At 35.3% G+C, this 17,899-nt stretch overlaps 1 protein-coding gene across 6 annotated transcripts in view; it reads left to right on the plus strand.

Moving 5' to 3' along the window:
- The window catches only part of ZNF385D (zinc finger protein 385D), a 985,910-nt gene extending 977,606 nt beyond the window's left edge, over positions 1-8,304 (plus strand). For all 6 annotated transcript variants that reach the window (XM_050779485.1, XM_050779489.1, XM_050779487.1 and 3 more), the window contains 3 exons: positions 1,869-2,047; positions 3,440-3,541; positions 6,105-8,304. In XM_050779485.1, the coding sequence (XP_050635442.1) occupies positions 1,869-2,047; positions 3,440-3,541; positions 6,105-6,338 (515 nt within the window). In that variant the 3' untranslated portion in view covers positions 6,339-8,304. The remainder of the gene's footprint in view (positions 1-1,868; positions 2,048-3,439; positions 3,542-6,104) is intronic.
- Positions 8,305-17,899: the final 9,595 nt, after the last annotated feature.

Genomic DNA, 17,899 nt, shown 5'->3' on the forward strand with positions numbered 1-17,899 from the left:
TCACCTATGCCTGGCTTTTCTCCTTCCCAATCAACATAAATGACTTAAATATTATTGAATAAGTTAAAATAGTATTTGGACCCATTCAGCTTACCACCTATGAAACACCAGCTACCAATCACAGACGATATTAACCAAAAGTGAATCTGGAATGCCTCAAGAAAATCAGGATGACAGTCAATCTCCTACTAACTTCTTAGGCATTCCTAAACTAAACTAGCCCTGCTAATGTTTCTCAGTGTCACTGAAGAAGCTGCATAGAAAAAAAAAAAAAAAGGTATAAAATCGTCTGTTCGGATAAAGAAGTTTTCATAATCATCTACGTATTTTGTTTCTTGCTCCCTAGGACTTCTTTTTTTCTTTGCCCTCCTCCCACTTATGTCATCTTCAGCTCCCACTTATGTCATTTGCAGCTGCAGTGGAAAGCATTTGTGCTCACTATATTGCAAAGGAGGTGACCGAAAATAAGCTCCCGTGAAGCATCACAGTCATTACATGGGAGCAGTTCTCTGGCTCCACGTTTCAGTTCCTCCAATCTTCCTGCGAGAGATTGACTTTTTCCTTTCTCTAATGTGTTGAAATATGGACATTTTAATAAGAATGGATAAGAATATGGATATTTAAAATAGGCCATCTAGGTTGTAAGAATGACTACTTTTTCTATTGGACTCAGTAAAAAGTAATCATTTTGAAGAGGGAAACATGTGGCTAGAAACCTGTTTAACTTATTTATTGTCCCTTACTTAATATAATGTCATCTGCAGTGACCTCGAGTGTCCTTCACAACATGTTTTCCTCATTAATACTTAGTGTCTTGGAAGCTGGTCTGTAACTCAGAAGTTGAGAATCATTTCTTTAATGGTTGCAGAATGTACAGTCTAATACATACAAGTAGTCAGGGGAAACTACTACCAAATATTTCTAAAATCAGAATGGCAGAAAGAACACAAACGATTATAAAAGAAAATGTCACAGAAAAAACACATGACCAAGTGAGAAAAAAAATGAAGAATACTTATCAACTCTAAGAAAAAAGAAATTTTGAGCAAAAATTCTGAGAGAAAACTGCCATTATGAACAGTATGTAACTACGGTGATCTCAAGAAAACAAAACACAAATGTTGTTAACGGTTGACAATTAGAGCTACATGAATGATGTGTGAAGTCCTGAAGATGTTATTTGTTTATTAAAAAGAAGCAGTTATCCATCGTGTATATGCTTGGGTTACGAGTTCATCCCTCATCTTCTTGGTCATTTGTTTATATAGCCCACCAGTGTGGGCTTTACTATTCTAAAATGGATTTGTTTTTCAGAGTCATTAAGATCTTTATACTATTACTCTCTCTCTCTGAACCTAAAATGCATAGCCAAGAAAGCTTGTTTGTATTCTGTTTAGAAAGTGGGTATTTAATTAGTGCCACTTCTATAAACACACCATATTTAAACTGATTACGCTTGTTACACATCACCTCCAGCTATACCTTTAGCAACTAAATGACTCTTCCTCGTCAGGTATAATTTATGTCTTGTTAGTATCAAGAGGAAATGAAATGACATCACACCCATTTAATTTCCCCTCAGGACTCTAAAGTTTCGTTACTATACTAATGGCACTTGTTTGTAATGTGGAGCATTAGAAAAAATGAATAATTTAATAACATTATGTAAAGTGATGAAGGCACATTGTTACAGTCTGCTGTATCATGTATATACTTCTGCCCATAATGCCAGGAAAAGCTGCACTAAAATGAGGCATCAAATTTTGTTATTGTACTGTTTCTTAAAAGTATATACTAGCTAAGATTTTTTTTCCTCCCACCCTTCTTTCTTCCCTCCTTTCCTTCCTTCCTTTCAATATTCCTGACAGGTACTAAGCACAAAACCATGCTGGAAGCCCGGAATGGAAGTGGCACTATCAAAGCCTTTCCTAGGGCAGGAGTGAAAGGCAAAGGACCTGTTAATAAAGGAAATACAGGCCTCCAAAATAAAACATTTCACTGTGAAATCTGTGATGTGCACGTCAACTCGGAAACACAACTTAAACAGGTAAGCAGCAAGTATTCTAGGAGTGAAAACCAACAAGGGACAGCCTTATAAGCAGGATGTGTGTGCTTCCTTCATTTTTATTTCTGTCTTTCTGTCCCATCCACCCATCTATTCATCCATCCCTCCATCTGCCCATCTGTTAACCCACTTATCTTACCTTCACTGTTCTGATTTATTTATGCTTAGTTTAGTTGCTTGAGGAAATACTAAAATGTAATAGATTCTAGAGCCTTTCAGAAATTGTTGGCAGTGAGTTTTTACTATTCTTGTATATGAAGAGTGGGTGGAGAAGGGATATCAGATCTTTTCTCTACCAGATTTTCCACTCAAAAGTGTTGATTTTCTTTAAAGGTCAATTTGCAGTACTCTATTTTTATTTGTTTAGATATTTACATGCTGCAACTAATTTTATACTGAGCTATTCTTTTATTTTATGTGTTTTATTATATGGTGTTGTACTGTATGTTTAGCTCTTGCAGCCACCTGCAAAAGGGATGACTAATCATGTTGTATTCATTTTTACTATGAATAGCCTTCCAAAGTGATCATTTATACATTGCCAACTGAAGGTCCAGCCCTCATGTTGTGTTTTGTTTTATACATATGTACAATATTTTACTGATTTTATGCACCTTAGTTATTTATCTTTAGAATTTAAGGGTTTGACATTTGACTGTACAAATGTGAGGATAAACATTAGTATGGAAATAAATTCATTCGTTCCTGGGCATCTTTGTTTATTTGCATGTAAAATTCCTTTAGACATTCCTTTCCTTTGTAAATGCTTTTCAAAAAAAAAAAAAAGACAGAAAAAGAGATGTGTGCAGTGATAAGAAGAAAAGCTAGGAAATAAAAAAAAAAGACACTACTATTTGTTTAAAAATATACTAAAATAGGCCGGGGACAGTCGTTCACGCCTGTACTCCCAGCACTTTGGGAGGCTGAGGCAGGTGGATCAAGAGGTTAAGAGTTCAAGACCAGCCTTGCCAAGATGGTGAAACCCCATCTCTACTAAAAATGCGAAGAATTAGCCATGCATGGTGGCGGGCACCTGTAATCTCAGCTACTTGGGAGGCTGAGGCAGAGAATTGCTTCAACCCGGGAGGCAGAAGTTGCAGTGAGCTGAGATTGTGCAACTGCACTCCAGCCTGGATGGCAGAGCGAGATTCTGTCTCAAAAAAACTATATATATATATATATTATATGGATAGCATAAAATATATATATCCTCAAGGCATCAGAATCTCAGGACAAAAGTGCATGATCTTTTATTTTTGTCTCTCTGAAACTTGCATGAAATAATGAATATCTTTCCCCAGGTTAAAGCAATATTTGTGACAGGGTTTTGGAGATGACTTTTTTAAAGCTGTCATTTTAAATTACTTTTAATAGCATATTAGCAGTAGAAGGCACAAAGACAGAGCTGCTGGGAAGCCCCCGAAACCTAAATACAGTCCTTACAACAAACTACAGAAGACAGCACATCCACTGGGGGTGAGTATCATTTGGCAAGAGTCCAGCCTTTATTCCCGAATGGAATTATTGGTTTCTTGATTTGTTCTGGCACTTTGCCACCTTTAACCACAGCCCAGTACCTTTTATCTTTTTGAGTTGAGCTCAGGTTTGTCATAGATCATAGGGAAAAGAGAAAAACCAAACTCTTTTGAGTCAAGTAAGTAATCCCATGAAATCTGGTCTTGATATAAGTTAGTACTTTTGGAAAGAAGGTCAGGAAGAAACAAATTCATGTATATCTTTTTTAATATGTTTAAGAGACAAAGTATTGGTATTGTTGGTATCCTCAACAATTTTGGATTTTGAGTAACAGTCTCAAAGTGTAGCTTATTTTATTTAATTATTCATTCAAGGACATTGCATAAAACCCAGGAAATACTTTGTAGGTATTTCCTCTCCCATGACTGCAAATAAGCTTTTTATATTAGTAAGTATACTATTATAATGTCCTGACCTGGATATTTTGGTAGGACTTTAGAGGAAACCTGTGTGAAACATCTTGACATTGTAGATGAATATTGATGAACATGTATATTATTTTGTTTTGTTAGTTTGTTTCTGATTGAAGTGACCGTAGCTTTCATCGGAGAGACTCAGAGCTCAATGAAAAGTTAAAAACAACTGATGTATAATTTAAGTTAAATTGTGCATTTTGAAACATTTATTCAAAATAGATCTTATTACTATTTGATGCTATTATGTGCTGCTGACACATGAAAACATAACTAAAGGAAAACTGCGATTACCTATTATGAGACCCCAGTACAAGCTGTCCTGTTAGTTTAGTAGCGTTGCCCATTTTGTTCAAATGAACAAATAACTTCAAATGAAGTTATTTAATTTTGTATCCTGAAACTTTACTGAAGTTGTTTATGAGCTTAAGGATCTTTTGGGCCAAGACTATAGATTTTTCTAGATATAGGATCATTTTGTCTGCAAACAGGGATAGTTTGACTTCCTCTCTTCCTCTCTGGATGCTGTTTATGTTCTTCTCTCGCCGACTGTCCTGGCCAGGGCTTGCAATACTGTGTTGAATAGGAGTGGTGAGAGAGGATACCTTGTATTGTGCCGATTTTCAAGGGTAATGCTTCCAGCTTTTGCCCATACGGTATGATGTTGGCTGTGGGTTTGTCATACATGGCTCTTATTATTTTGAGATATGTTTCTTCAGTACCTAGTTTATTGAGAGTTTTATCATGAAGCGGTGTTGAATTGTATTGAAAGCCTTTTCTGCATCCATTGAGATAATCATGTGTTTTTGTCTTTACTTCTGTTTACGTGATGAATCACATTTATTGATTTGCATATGTTGAACCAACCTCTCATCCCAGGGAAGAAGCCTAATTGATCGTGGTGGATAAGCTTTTTGATGTGCTGCTAGATTTGGTTTGCCAGTATTTTGTTGAGTTTTGCATCGATGTTTATCAAGGATATTGGCCTGAAGTTTTCTTTTTTGTTGTGTCTCTGCCAGGTTTTGGTATCAGGATGATGCTGGCGTCATAGAATGAGTTAGGGAGAAGTTCCTTCTCAATTTGGAGGGATGAAATAATCTGTACAACAAGCCATGACACAAGTTTACCTATATAACAAACCTGTATATGTACCCTTGAACTTAAAATAAAAGTTTAAAAAAGTGAAGTTACTTTACTTTTCTGTAAAGACACAATTTTAGCTGGATTGGGAGGCGAAGAATTCTGCACAGTGCCTCAGCACCACTAGTCATAACCCTGAATGCTATCTCTGTCCAGCATAGATGCAGCTTTTGACAATCGAGTGAATGGTTCTTAAATAAACAGAGTAGTCAGAATTGTGTTGCTATTAGTATTTAAACCCTTCTTCTTCACTATCACTATGTTACTGACTCCACAAATGGGAACATTCTCTCAGTGAGAACAGGTATTTTGTGATGTTACTAGCCAGAGGATGAACTGGCTTTGTAGAGAAGGACTGAGAAAATGTGGTTACCATTTGCACAAAGAGAAAGTGGAACATGTCAAAATTTAGCAGAGAAAAGGAATTTTTGGTTGTTTTTAAAATTTCTCTATTGAAAGTGGAATTTTATTGTTCTTATTTATTTTGAATAGTGCTTCATACAACTGGAAACAACATTCTCTGTGTAACCCAGGTTACACACTTGGATAGTCCAATGGCATTTGATAGCATTAAAAATCTCCTTAGAAATGTATGCTCTTTAATAGTTAATGTATGTGTAAAGGGTGATACAAATATTCTATATTTTCTCATGATGAATACTTTCCTCTGAAAGCATAATTTTCAACAAACATAAAATAAAATAAGGTTGCTGAGTACTTTTCTGGAGGACTTTTCAAGCATTCCTGGTTGGCCATTTTCAAGTATCTTCCAACTCTTCCAAAAGGAAAATGTTCTATACCTCCCATTTTCTTTGTTGTCAGTTCACAAGTGTGAAGCTTTTTTCTTTATAGTTGTTTACTGCTATATTTTAAAAGCTCCCTACCATTTTGGGTTTTAAGTACGGATTCCAAAGCTGTTGTTCTTTTACAATACTTTTTCTCCCTTGCAGGTAAAATTAGTATTTTCAAAAGAACCTTCAAAGCCATTGGCGCCACGAATTCTACCAAATCCTCTAGCAGCTGCAGCAGCTGCAGCAGCAGTGGCTGTGAGTTCCCCCTTCAGTCTTCGAACTGCTCCAGCAGCAACACTGTTCCAGACTTCTGCGCTTCCTCCAGCACTCCTGCGGCCAGCTCCTGGACCCATTCGGACCGCCCACACTCCTGTGCTGTTTGCTCCTTACTAAATTCCAAATAGGAGTAATTGTACTGCAATAATTTTTCAAAAAACAAAAAACAAAACAAACAAAGAGAACTATGCAGTGTTTATTTATAGTTTCAAGTATATCTGAAGAGCCAGGACTTTTGATAGTGAATTGAAAAGGTTATAAAAAAGGGGGGGAGGTATGGGGGTGGGAGGGAGGGAGTGGTATTTTCTCCAAATTAAAGCATTCCTCTTGAACGTTGATTGTTTTAGAAGTGATCTCCAGCATTGATTTGTAGTGGTATCTAGAACTTCTGAAGCCTCTGTGACTGTGCTTTTGGGTACCTATTTCCCTCTGCATTGTCTTTCCTGCTTTATGAAACAACTATACATTGTCTAAGGGCATTAACTGGTTCCAATGTATATAAAATAATTTACTCTGTAGATTAAATCATACAAAAAAGGAAAAAAACAAAAACAAAAGCAACACTGTGAATAGTACTACCCGTGCTGGTCCTCTTGCTATGACAGCAATTACTGGGTATTTATCCCAACAAAAGTAGATACAGTAGATGTCTTGTAAAACAATAGTGCTGTGTCTCAATCTATGCCACTAGGTTTTAAAGAATTGCAAAGGTAGAATGAACAACTATTTCATATCAATAAGCAGTCAAAAAATAAACGTACACCAGATGGTGTCATGGAGGTCTCCCTGGTCAGCATTCTCCCCTCCTGTATGGCTTGAAGATATAGCAGAGCTAAGCTTAGAGATGGGGGAGGTATTAATAAAGCTGATTTCTTACAAAGTACTAACTTCCCACCCTGAAGATATATTGCTGGAAACAGGGAAGTGTTTATAATGAACCTCTGTCTGCAAATAGATAAACCCATGCATCATGGGTGTTAAGAAAGAAATCAGTACAACTCTTCTGTTTCAAGGATGAAGGATCATAACCTAGAATGATAATGCAAAGTAAAGATCTTTAATTTAGTACATATCCAATAAAAACAGAGAATATTACATCTCTGCAGTATCCCCTTTATATCATACCAGTAGGGTTGTTTCTTAGGCAAAGGTTTCTGCTTTAAGTATGATGGTAGAATTAAGCATTAGCTATTTTTATGGGTTTTTCTTGTTTTTTAGATTTCCTGCTGACATGATATAAACAATTAATATATATTTAATGTTATTAACAACAGGAAATATGAATCTGAGTTAATTGCACACCAATGACATAGTGTTAAAAAATACTGGTAAGTTCCACTCGACAATTATTTCTCCAGTGGAGCTGTGAAATACTAACAGCCTTTGATATTCACCATCAGGCTGAAAGAAGTTGATGTTTTACCTTTAAAACAAGATTTATCAGGGGTATATATAAATATATGTATATTGTATATATGTTAGAAAGAGTAAGAGAATAACTTATAAAAAGAAAAAATCTATATGACATAATTATATAACCACCCAGTGTTACATGTTATCATTAAATTGGTAACAAATGGCATAAAAATAGCTGTGCCTTTAATTTGTGATAAAGGCTATTTGCTTTTTCCCATAGAAAGCTAACATATACCTATCAATATGGTGGGGTTTGATGCAGCCAGTCTGTTGTATTAATAAGAAAAATGACATTCAAACTTAGAATTATGACAAAACATACATGATTTAGGTTTAGAGAAAAAACTATTTTTGAAAAGGTTTTGTAAAGACTATTTAAAAATATAGGGAAGGATTGGGTGTGGCCTTCCTGAAACTGCTCTTAAAGTGTTGTAACCCTTGGAGAGGTATAAAGAATCAAGAGAAAATCATTTGAGAGATAGGTATTTAGCATTTATCATTTTGTATTTAAGAAACACCCATAGCGTGCTTGGTGCTCAACATTATACATGGTTTTTGGAGTTCTTCTCCACCATCTAGCTATAGAAATTTGTCATATAAATTAATCTTTAAAGCAGTTGGCTTTATATATCTTTTGTTAAACAACCAACCAAAACAAAAACAAAAACAAAAAAAAAGGAAGGAAGGGAGGAAGGAAGGAAGGGGGGAACGGAGGGAGGGAGGGAGGGAGGGAGGAAGGAAGGAAGGAAGGAAGGAAGGAAGGAAGGAAGGAAGGAAGGAAGGAAGGAAGGAAGGAAGGAAGGAAGGAAGATAATGTGTTCCATCAGTATTCTGGTAGAAAGAATTTCAAACCATGCTTCTCTGGTTAAATATATTGATTAGCATTAACATTTGCTTTTGAAAGTATCTGGTGATTTTGCATTTACCAGCATCTCAATTCTCTGGTTTTAGCAAGTGTTTCCTTTTTCACCTACAGAGACCCTATTAGTTCAGCCAGGTGGATAGTTGCCCATAAGTTTGCTGTTTGGGGCTCTGCGTGTATCCCATGTGACCAGCTTCTAACCATTTTGAACTTCAGTTTCGCTTTTCTGCTATGTCAAATATTTTGATTTTCCATAGTCATCCTGAATCCCTATCCAACAACCTTTACAACTGATACAGCCTCACTTTCTGTTAGAGAACTTAGTGTTAATTAATGCAATCTCCCTGAAATGTGCTTTTGCTGTTCTTCCCCATTTTCACCAAAGTGAATGAGCCAGTCCACCAGAAATCAGGGCCTGTGCGATATACAGGGTCCTGGGTCACAAGGCATTACTGTCTTTAATGATTTGCTGGGAACAAACAAATCAGCCATATTTTCTCCATCAGCCATATGAGAAAACTCAGAAATACCTGGATCCCTTCGGCCTCACTTCGCTACGGAACCATTTTTGTTTAAAAGGTCTTTTAAATTGGAGTTGTAAGCATCAGTTGTCTTTTATTCACTACCTAATAAAGGATGAAGCCTAACCACAGAACTTATAGTGGATTCTCTGTGAGTTGTTTCCCCTGCACTCCGTATATTTATCAATACCAGATTAACATCCATTATAGTTCAGGCTGCCATAAAGCTGTATCTTTTCCCTTAGGGAACTTTTTTCATGAATAAAGATCCACAATTTAGATCGGTCAGCAGTGTGCTGTGAAAATCCCTGAGGGTGGTCTGACTTTATGGTTATACATCCCTTCCCATGCATCACACCATGGCAAGGAAAGTGATAGAGAAAGCAGCTCTGATTCATTTGAAACAAATATAAATGCATTGCAGAAGCCAAATGCCTCTGGAAAAAGCATTGTTGCACCTCCACCAGATCATCCAGAGAAATGGGAAACAGTCATTGGGGAGGTACTGTATTTCTCTTATGAGAAAACAGGCGATTACACATGATAAATTGCTCCTCTCACTGGACCTAAACTTTGAAGAGTACTTGTTTTATTCACACAAGGAAACATACTTGGCTTTTGGCAATTTATATCACCCCTGACTCATTTGAAAGGATTTCTGTCTTTAGATACTATTGGACTTCTCCTGATCTATTGCAGTAATTCACTGCCATTATCATCAGAAATGAAATTTGGTTTTTCTAAAGGTGCTACATATTTTGTTGCCAAGAAGCTAGTTAGCAAAGGAATATTTATATGTATTTGAAAATTAAAAGAGCGAGAAATAATAAAAGACTAAAAATTAAAAGATAGCAGAAGTTTCAAAATAGAATCAAAGTGGCTGTGCCTATTTGAGTTTCTAAGACACAAACCAACACATAGTAGACATGAGCATTAAATATCACTTATTACAATTAAATTTTAAATTAATATCTTTGTCTTTGTACCAGTGTAATGTTTCAATTGTTCAGAAGAAATCAGATCACAAAGCTAAAAGATAACTGAAGTGGTATATAGGCCTCTTTCTTTAGATCTGAATTGATGTGGAAAATTACCTTTCTATACGTAAGCATGGATAACATTGTATTAATAACTTTGTGCACCCAAAAGCAGCATGAAGTGGTGGGGAAAGCAATGAGGAGCCTTAGAGTAGCCAGGGTCTATTGTAGACTTTGTCCCTGACCAACAGTCAACTAATGCCTTGCCCTTAATTTCTTCATCAGTAAAATAGATGACGGCGATTAACAGCTAAGCTGGTTTAATATATCAGCACTAGAGGGGCACTGCTTTTATCCTCTCAGGAATTAAAATCATTTATTCGAGTGACCAATACAGCTACTCACAAACTTGCATGTGTCCAGAAAAATATTCCGTATTCCTTTCCATCCTGAGTGTAAACCACATTGTAGGTCATTCATATGCTCAACCAGAATGTACATTTCACCAACTAATACTGGAGTAGTTGCTAATTCACTTAGTACTCACTTATTATGACTGCACTTATGCTAACATCATGTAAGATATGCTACTTCTATTTTCCCAGTCAAGAATGTGATAAATTCTGAACAAAACCAACCCTGAAAAAGTCAATAGCCAGCTGGCAGTGGGGGTGTGGAAAGGAACAACAATTTAAATGCATCATCCTTATTTCTTTTGTTGCACTTTCTCTCAATAGGAAGAGGTCCTGACTGCTTAGTCTAAGCAGTCTTAGACTAACTCTGTCCTGAGTTTGCATGTATTTTAACTAACGGTCACCTTATTAAGACCATTTCTTCCACAGACAAGTATATCAGTTATGCACTCTTATCATTGTTACAGGAATTATTTAAACTGAGTCCTAACAATGAAAATTTTACTTGACTTTTGCTGATTTTTTTCTTTTCTACATGGGGAGATTTATCTCTGGAACATCTCTTGTGTTTTTGTACGATCTGCTTCAGTAACTAGAGAGGCTACTATCAGGAGGTGAAATGGATCATTTCTGTGGTAGGTCTCCATTGTCTACATAGTGCTTTTGAGAGTGGTATCAAGGTGTCCAGTGAAGGATGGATATGTTGACATGTCATGCTCATGTGGCCTAAAGGTTGTTACTGCCAGGAATGGACTTAGAGCTTACCAGAATGTGAATGGTGACAAAAGGCAAGTTCTCCTCTGGAAAAATGTCATGTGTTATTTTATTAGAAGTTCATGTGGGTCATGAATCGTCACAGAGTTTAAAGAATTCTATGGTTGGGTCATCAATGTTCAGATGGCAAGGGACTGAACATTACCTTCAATTTGAGGGTCTTCTCTTTCCTCTTCTCAGTGATGGAAACTCACCCTTCCTAGGTGGCTAAATTGACTGTAGAAACTGCTAAAATGTATTTGTCAAATGAAGTAAAATCTGATTATTAATATGTATGATCAGGTAGAGTATCTTAGAGTTTGGTTAAGTTAACTAAGACAGCAGAGAATGGGGTCATGTTATTTTCAGACTGGCAGGTCATCTCTAAAGGCAATTTTTAAAGAGTAGGGCTAAAATGATTTGTGAGCAAAGAAGTATCATTAAAACTAAGTAATAGTATAGTGACAAGTTCTAAGGTTAATGCTTATATACACACACACACACACACATACAGAATAGTAAAACTATGAGTCTTAGTACCTGTCACTCTTATACAAAGTCATGGTAAAATCATTTTATTTTCAATGATTAGGTTGGTTTTACTTTAAGAAAAGGAACTCCAATTTCACACTTGGGAATCTTAATCATTTTAGTGCATTGGAGGGGCTGGGAAGTAGATATAATGTTAAGGTATTACGCACTCTAGCAGGACTATTATGCTAACAGTTTGAGTTGGGTAATACAATTGTATCATTTCACATCAGCTACTGACTTTGAGTATAGAATTTGAACCCTTATACAATCTTCCTCAAATCCAGGTAGTGTGCAGGACGTGGTATAACAAGACTACGGAAAATTAGCAGAGAGCACCTTAATAGCAAACCCAGATTGTGTTTTTGCCAGTATAACAAATATTTTTAAAGTCTCTCAGTAATAAGATTGTCCAACATAAATCTATTGAGAAACATTGATGTTAGAGAGTTTTGAAGCTATAGTGAAGTGTGTTACATTTTGTTAACCAAAAAACCAAAATGTGGGTTTTATTGGACGTTTGTCAACCCAACTTAACACTTATTATATAATTTCAGTATCGGACCCTAGGGCTAGGGGCAACTAATATTGGATAAAGACCCTTCGTGAGATGCTTTATGTCTCTTGTGATGTTATGCTAACATTAGTAGAGATGAAAAAGAAATTAAGTTCGTGAGATCCTGGGAAGTTTAACTTTTATCAAATAGTCAAGAAAAATTCCATTTGATGGCATCTGGTTTTTAAATGGATTATAGAGAAATGTGTGGAAGTACTGGATATTGGTGAAAAAGCCTTGTGGCCAAGGGATCTGGGCACAAGATTGAGCATCACAGAACAGTGAGCACAGTTGTTGGCTTCACTACCAATCATCTACAAGGAAACTGGGCCAATTCACTTGACATTTTGATGATTCTCTCTGATAAAAATAGGGATAATGACTGATTACAGAAATGTGCTTTTAAAAAAGCTGAATTTAGTAAAAGCAAGTCATTTGCTACTCAAAATAGCTCCAAAATCTAAGCCATATTTCTAAAAATTTCATAAAATTGTTTTAAAATGTGACTTATAGTTACAGGGTGTATATTACTACATATTTAAGATGGAACTGACCTAATGCCAAAGCTATATCACTTGTAGCTATGTTCGCTTTCTGTTTTGTCCTGAAAAAAGGTTGGAGTATTTTTAAAAATATATTTTTTAATCTGCACATGGAGCTATATGCAAAGAACATTGTTTCTTTGGGGAATATTTTTAGTCATAGTTTCTTTCAATTTATTTTATCAGCCAAAATCTTATATCAGTTTCAACTAAGGTCTCCTAACTTTAGTCAATAATTTCTTCTAATAATGCTTAATTCACTGAAATTTTACAACAAATTTTAAATTGACTTCTAAGAGTGGTCATTTGGGGAAAATTTAATGTTATCCAATGTATGATGAAATATTCAGCTTTCACAAAAACTGGATGTTTGGCTACTTTAAAATGGCTGTTCTTCACAATAAAACTACAGACACTATCAAATAAATTGAGTGATAAGTATGTCTATTTACTAACATGAGCCAATTTGAACTTTAGTTTCGAGATCTAAAAATATCTTAATCCACATGCATTTAGTGACTATAAATTGAAGGCAGTATTCTTTTGACAACCAAGCTTCTTGAAAACTTGGCATTAATATTTGCAAACAGGAGCACTATTTTGAAATTAAAAATAGATTATGGTTTGTTCTACATGTTTGTGACCCTGCAAAAAATTACTTAAAGGAAAAATATTCATGTGATTCTTCTCCTCTTATATTCTTATGGCTTAAAAAATATAACCAGGTTTTTATCTAATATCAATCTCTTGGCAAAGGATCATATAAGGTTTTACCTGCTAACAAGAATACTTCATTTGAAAGAGCATTACCACAAGCACTGGAGGGAGGTAGAGTTGACATGGTGAATTTGATTTTACAAGAACTAACAAAGCCAGGGAACAAAGCATTGACTTAATTATAATCACTAGTCACACCGATGTGAGATTCCGAATCGTTGGTCAGCCACAGTGATGCCACCTTGGCATCAGACTTGCCTGTTCCATCTTTATCAGTACATCTGGAAGTCTGACTTGAGTACCAGAAGCCAAAACGCTCACAATGCTAATTTATGCCACCTTAATGGCCCATGTGTTCAGTAAATAAATTTGCTTTTTACATCTTGTCAAATCTTACTGAATAAACCTTTCATCAGAGGTTCTATATATCCCCAGGTAGGCTTGGAAACTTGAGACAGGATTTTATTGTGTTGTATATTATGATAGTTGAATGATGATTCTATATGTTATTGTTTGTTTTCATTAAAAACCCAAAGAACTACCCTTTGTATGCCAGTAAAGTACTATTTTTTTCTTGAAAAAAGTAATAATAATAATAATTAAGGCAATTCACATAGTTTGTTTTATGCCAGTCTTCTATTTTAAGTTATGTGATAATATCTCCCCAAACATCAATTTCTCACCCTACATGATATGTGATAAAATCCCCCATATGCCAATAATTTCCCCCACTATAAGATGAAGCTGCTTTCAATATTATTGACTCAGAAATGTAAAATATAGGACAGCTCATCTTGTTTGTGGTCCTGTGCTAAGTTAAACTTGCAGCTGTGAACAAATTAATATTTATTTTTTTCAGGAATTCTTTAAGATGAACTTTTCAGTTTTAGTAAAACAAAGACACTAGTGATATTTTTATGTGATAAAGGCTCTCTGGTTCCTTCAGCAGCTCTAGGAACATCCTTAGCCATTCTCTTATCCTCTCTCTTTGACAATATCAAAATCGTCCAGGTAAATGTAAGATTTCCAGTGGTGTCAGGATATTGATCTGTTTATGTCCTTATTCTTTACTTGGTTTGTGGAATCAAAATGATTGCTTGTTTTCCTCTCTTCTGTAGATAATCCATAGACAATGTATTCAATTTGGTAAACATTTTTTTTCATCTTGGTTTAAGTTTGAAGGCTCTAAGTAAGAGTGATATTATAGCGAATTATGTATTCTATATGTTCTACTCCACTTGTTTGTAATATACTCCTGTTCTGAGAGTTATCGTTAACCTATATAACACAACTGTTCCAAGTGCCAAGTAAGAATTGTAGTGACTCACAGAACACATGTCCCATGACTATTTATCAAAAGTAATGTGTTGATTAAAGAAAAAAAGTAAAACATTTTATTTTCATTCAGTTCTGAATGATGCTTGTTCCATTATCCCTTCCTTCTCCCTTGTTAAACAAGGTAAACGTTTTCATACTTAAACTGACCACTTAGAGCATTTCAGTTAAATATAAGGCAGAAAAATAACATTACCCATAACTTTGAATCCTGCGGTTGGCCTTTGCTAAAATAAAATTTTATTGAAGACAAGAGGTTGCAAGATGGTTGTCCATGTTTCCATAGGACTGAATTTTTAAAAAATTTTTAATTAGTTCCCAAACGTCTTTGGAAAAAGTGTTTTTAAAATGAGAATTTCTATAATTTATTTTCTATCACCTACTAAAGACACTGCTAGACTTATTAAGCCTGGTGGATAGAGATGATCCAAACTTGAACCTTCGGAAAAATCATTTATCAACATTTAAAATTCTATAAGCCCATAAAAACATGTTAACACCAACACATGGAAAAGAAAATGTGTTGCAGTAAGTTCTCATTCATGTTCAAGAACAACAGGAGATGAAGAGTATGTGCACCAACTAAGGTTTTCTTTAACACTCTCTGAATATACAATGAATAATATACCAAAAATGAAAGGCTACAAATGGTATCGTATTGAAATGCAAAGACATGAATATTCAGAGAAAACTATTGTAAAAAGTATATTATCCATACAGTATATATTTGCTGCCAAATTGAAAATTGCCATTGCTAATTTTTTTTGTTCTATTCTGACAGGTCAAAATAATTTATCAGGCTCATTAAGTGATAGGTTTAATTATATTTCAACTCAGAGGAGATGAGCATGAAAGATATCAGGGACATTTCTCTATGCCTACCATTTATTACCATAACCACATTTAAATAAATGTGAATCTTGCATAAGTGAATAATAAAAGTTAGACCTTTTGACGTAATAATGATGCAACACAACTGTTGTCCTTGTATGCATTATAAAATGGAAAGTGGGATTGAATATTCTGCCTAACACTACAGGCTCACATCAATCTGCAACTATGAAATCTTCCAGACACCAGAGCCCCACAGATTATAGATTCCACCAATTTCCTGACTACTATGTGGTCAAATACTGGGTTCATCTATTTACAAAACCCGCCCTTTCTTCTATGTTAGTTCAAAACACGTTTCTGGTGTTGATACCAATTCTCCATCCCAGGGGGGAGCTATGTATGGATGACACACCTTATTTCTAAAAGAAATCTAGTTCGTGTGTTCAAAACATTTTACTAGGAAAGAAGAAATGTATCAGCAAGTGCCGGGAACTTTCTCTACTGGTGTTCTAAGGCTGATGTCTTTATATCTTAGCAAAAAGAAGAAGTAATAATAATACTAAAAAGAGGGGAAGAAAAAGGAAAAGTGGAAGAAAAAAATTTAGACATGATGTAACATTATAAAAACAACTTAAAATGCCCAAACATAACTCTAATAGGAGACTTAATGAACAGACTTTGTGGGGAAAACAGTAGTAAACTTTAAAGCCTCTGAAAGAATTATATGCCTAAGGGAAAAATAAACATTTGCTTCCAAAAATAAAATAAAATGAGAATTTCTGATTTTTCTTGAAAAGTTAAAACAAAAACATCTGAGAGCCCTGGTACTGAATTCCCACTAGGCATTTATTAGCTGCAGAACTAGCTAAATGAACTGTGACTGGCCCCTTTGGACTAAACAGAATTTTACAACTTTCTACAATCTATACTTGGAGGCTCCAGTCTTTGCTTTTTGACAGTCCCTGTAATCAGTTTGGTTTGCAACCCCCAGCATGGCTTATAGGTTCTTAGCCACCATGTACTCTTTTACTAGCTAGTCTTCAGGGTCTTCATCCGTCTACCTTCTCTCCCAATGGGTTCCTCTTGTAATGTTTTTCATTATTTTGGATAGGCATTTTCAATAAGGGGAGACTTATTTTTTTTTACAAACAACACTTTCAATAAAGGTTTTCTTTACCAGAACATGACCTGTGACAAATTAATGACTTGACTGTGTGTGGGATTTCTTACAGTTGACACCTAGGAAATATTTGATTTGGTTTATGCAGTGGGTGACTATATCAAGAAACAAATTCTGTCATTGTGTGTGTGTGTGTGTGTTTCTCTGCAGGAAGGTTTGGCTTCTGCTAATAGCAGAAACTGGACTTTAGGAAGAAAGATCAAACATTTTTCATATGAAAACAAGTCGTTACCTATTTAATTCTCTCTTGAAGTTAGATGAAGAAAATTCAGAAATATTGTTTCTGAATATACATTTGCTAAATACATTCTGATTCTTTAGAGGGCTACTGACACTCTCCCCTAAATACATGTAACCTGTCAGATTATCAGTTTGAAAAAGATCTATACTAAAGTACTTTATCAACTTTCAAAATAACCCAAATTTTCCCGAACATTTAGGAACAGCATTTAAAACGTAGAATTATCCATCGCATGCTAAATATCTATCCTTTTCATCTGCCTATGCAATCAATAAACTGATTCAATTAGCATTGATATTAGCATCTATACTTTTGAAATCACTAATTATCTAATAGCAAAGGTCTCTTTCATATTGTTTTGCTTAGAAATAAAAAATAGGGCTGTTCATAAGTTTCCGTTCAGTAGTCCAAGCCAGAAAGCCCTTGCCACAGCTGGATATGGAAGCTTGAATAACATACAACTTCACATTTCTCAAAGTGTGTAATCCAGGCATTATGAATAATTTCTAGCCAAGTCCTAAGAAATTGTACATGATCTTTCTAAACAGAGGCTGGGAATTGTTATGCCGAAGCAAAAATGAAGTGTCAGGTAAGGTCTGATGCTGGGGAAAACAATTAGAACATTACTGAATTACCCTCCTGTTAAAGAGCTCACCTTCACCTTCAAAAGCTAATTATCAGTTTACCATGTTTTATTCATTAATTAGAATTATTTTCTAGAGTGTCAGAGCATTTCAGGTGGGTTGAGTTATGATGGAAAAGATAATCATAGCCTCTGCAAGTTTGTGATTTATTTAGCC

Source organism: Macaca thibetana, chromosome 2 (assembly GCF_024542745.1).
Source record: "Macaca thibetana thibetana isolate TM-01 chromosome 2, ASM2454274v1, whole genome shotgun sequence".
In the NCBI taxonomy this organism is placed as follows: domain Eukaryota; kingdom Metazoa; phylum Chordata; class Mammalia; order Primates; family Cercopithecidae; genus Macaca; species Macaca thibetana.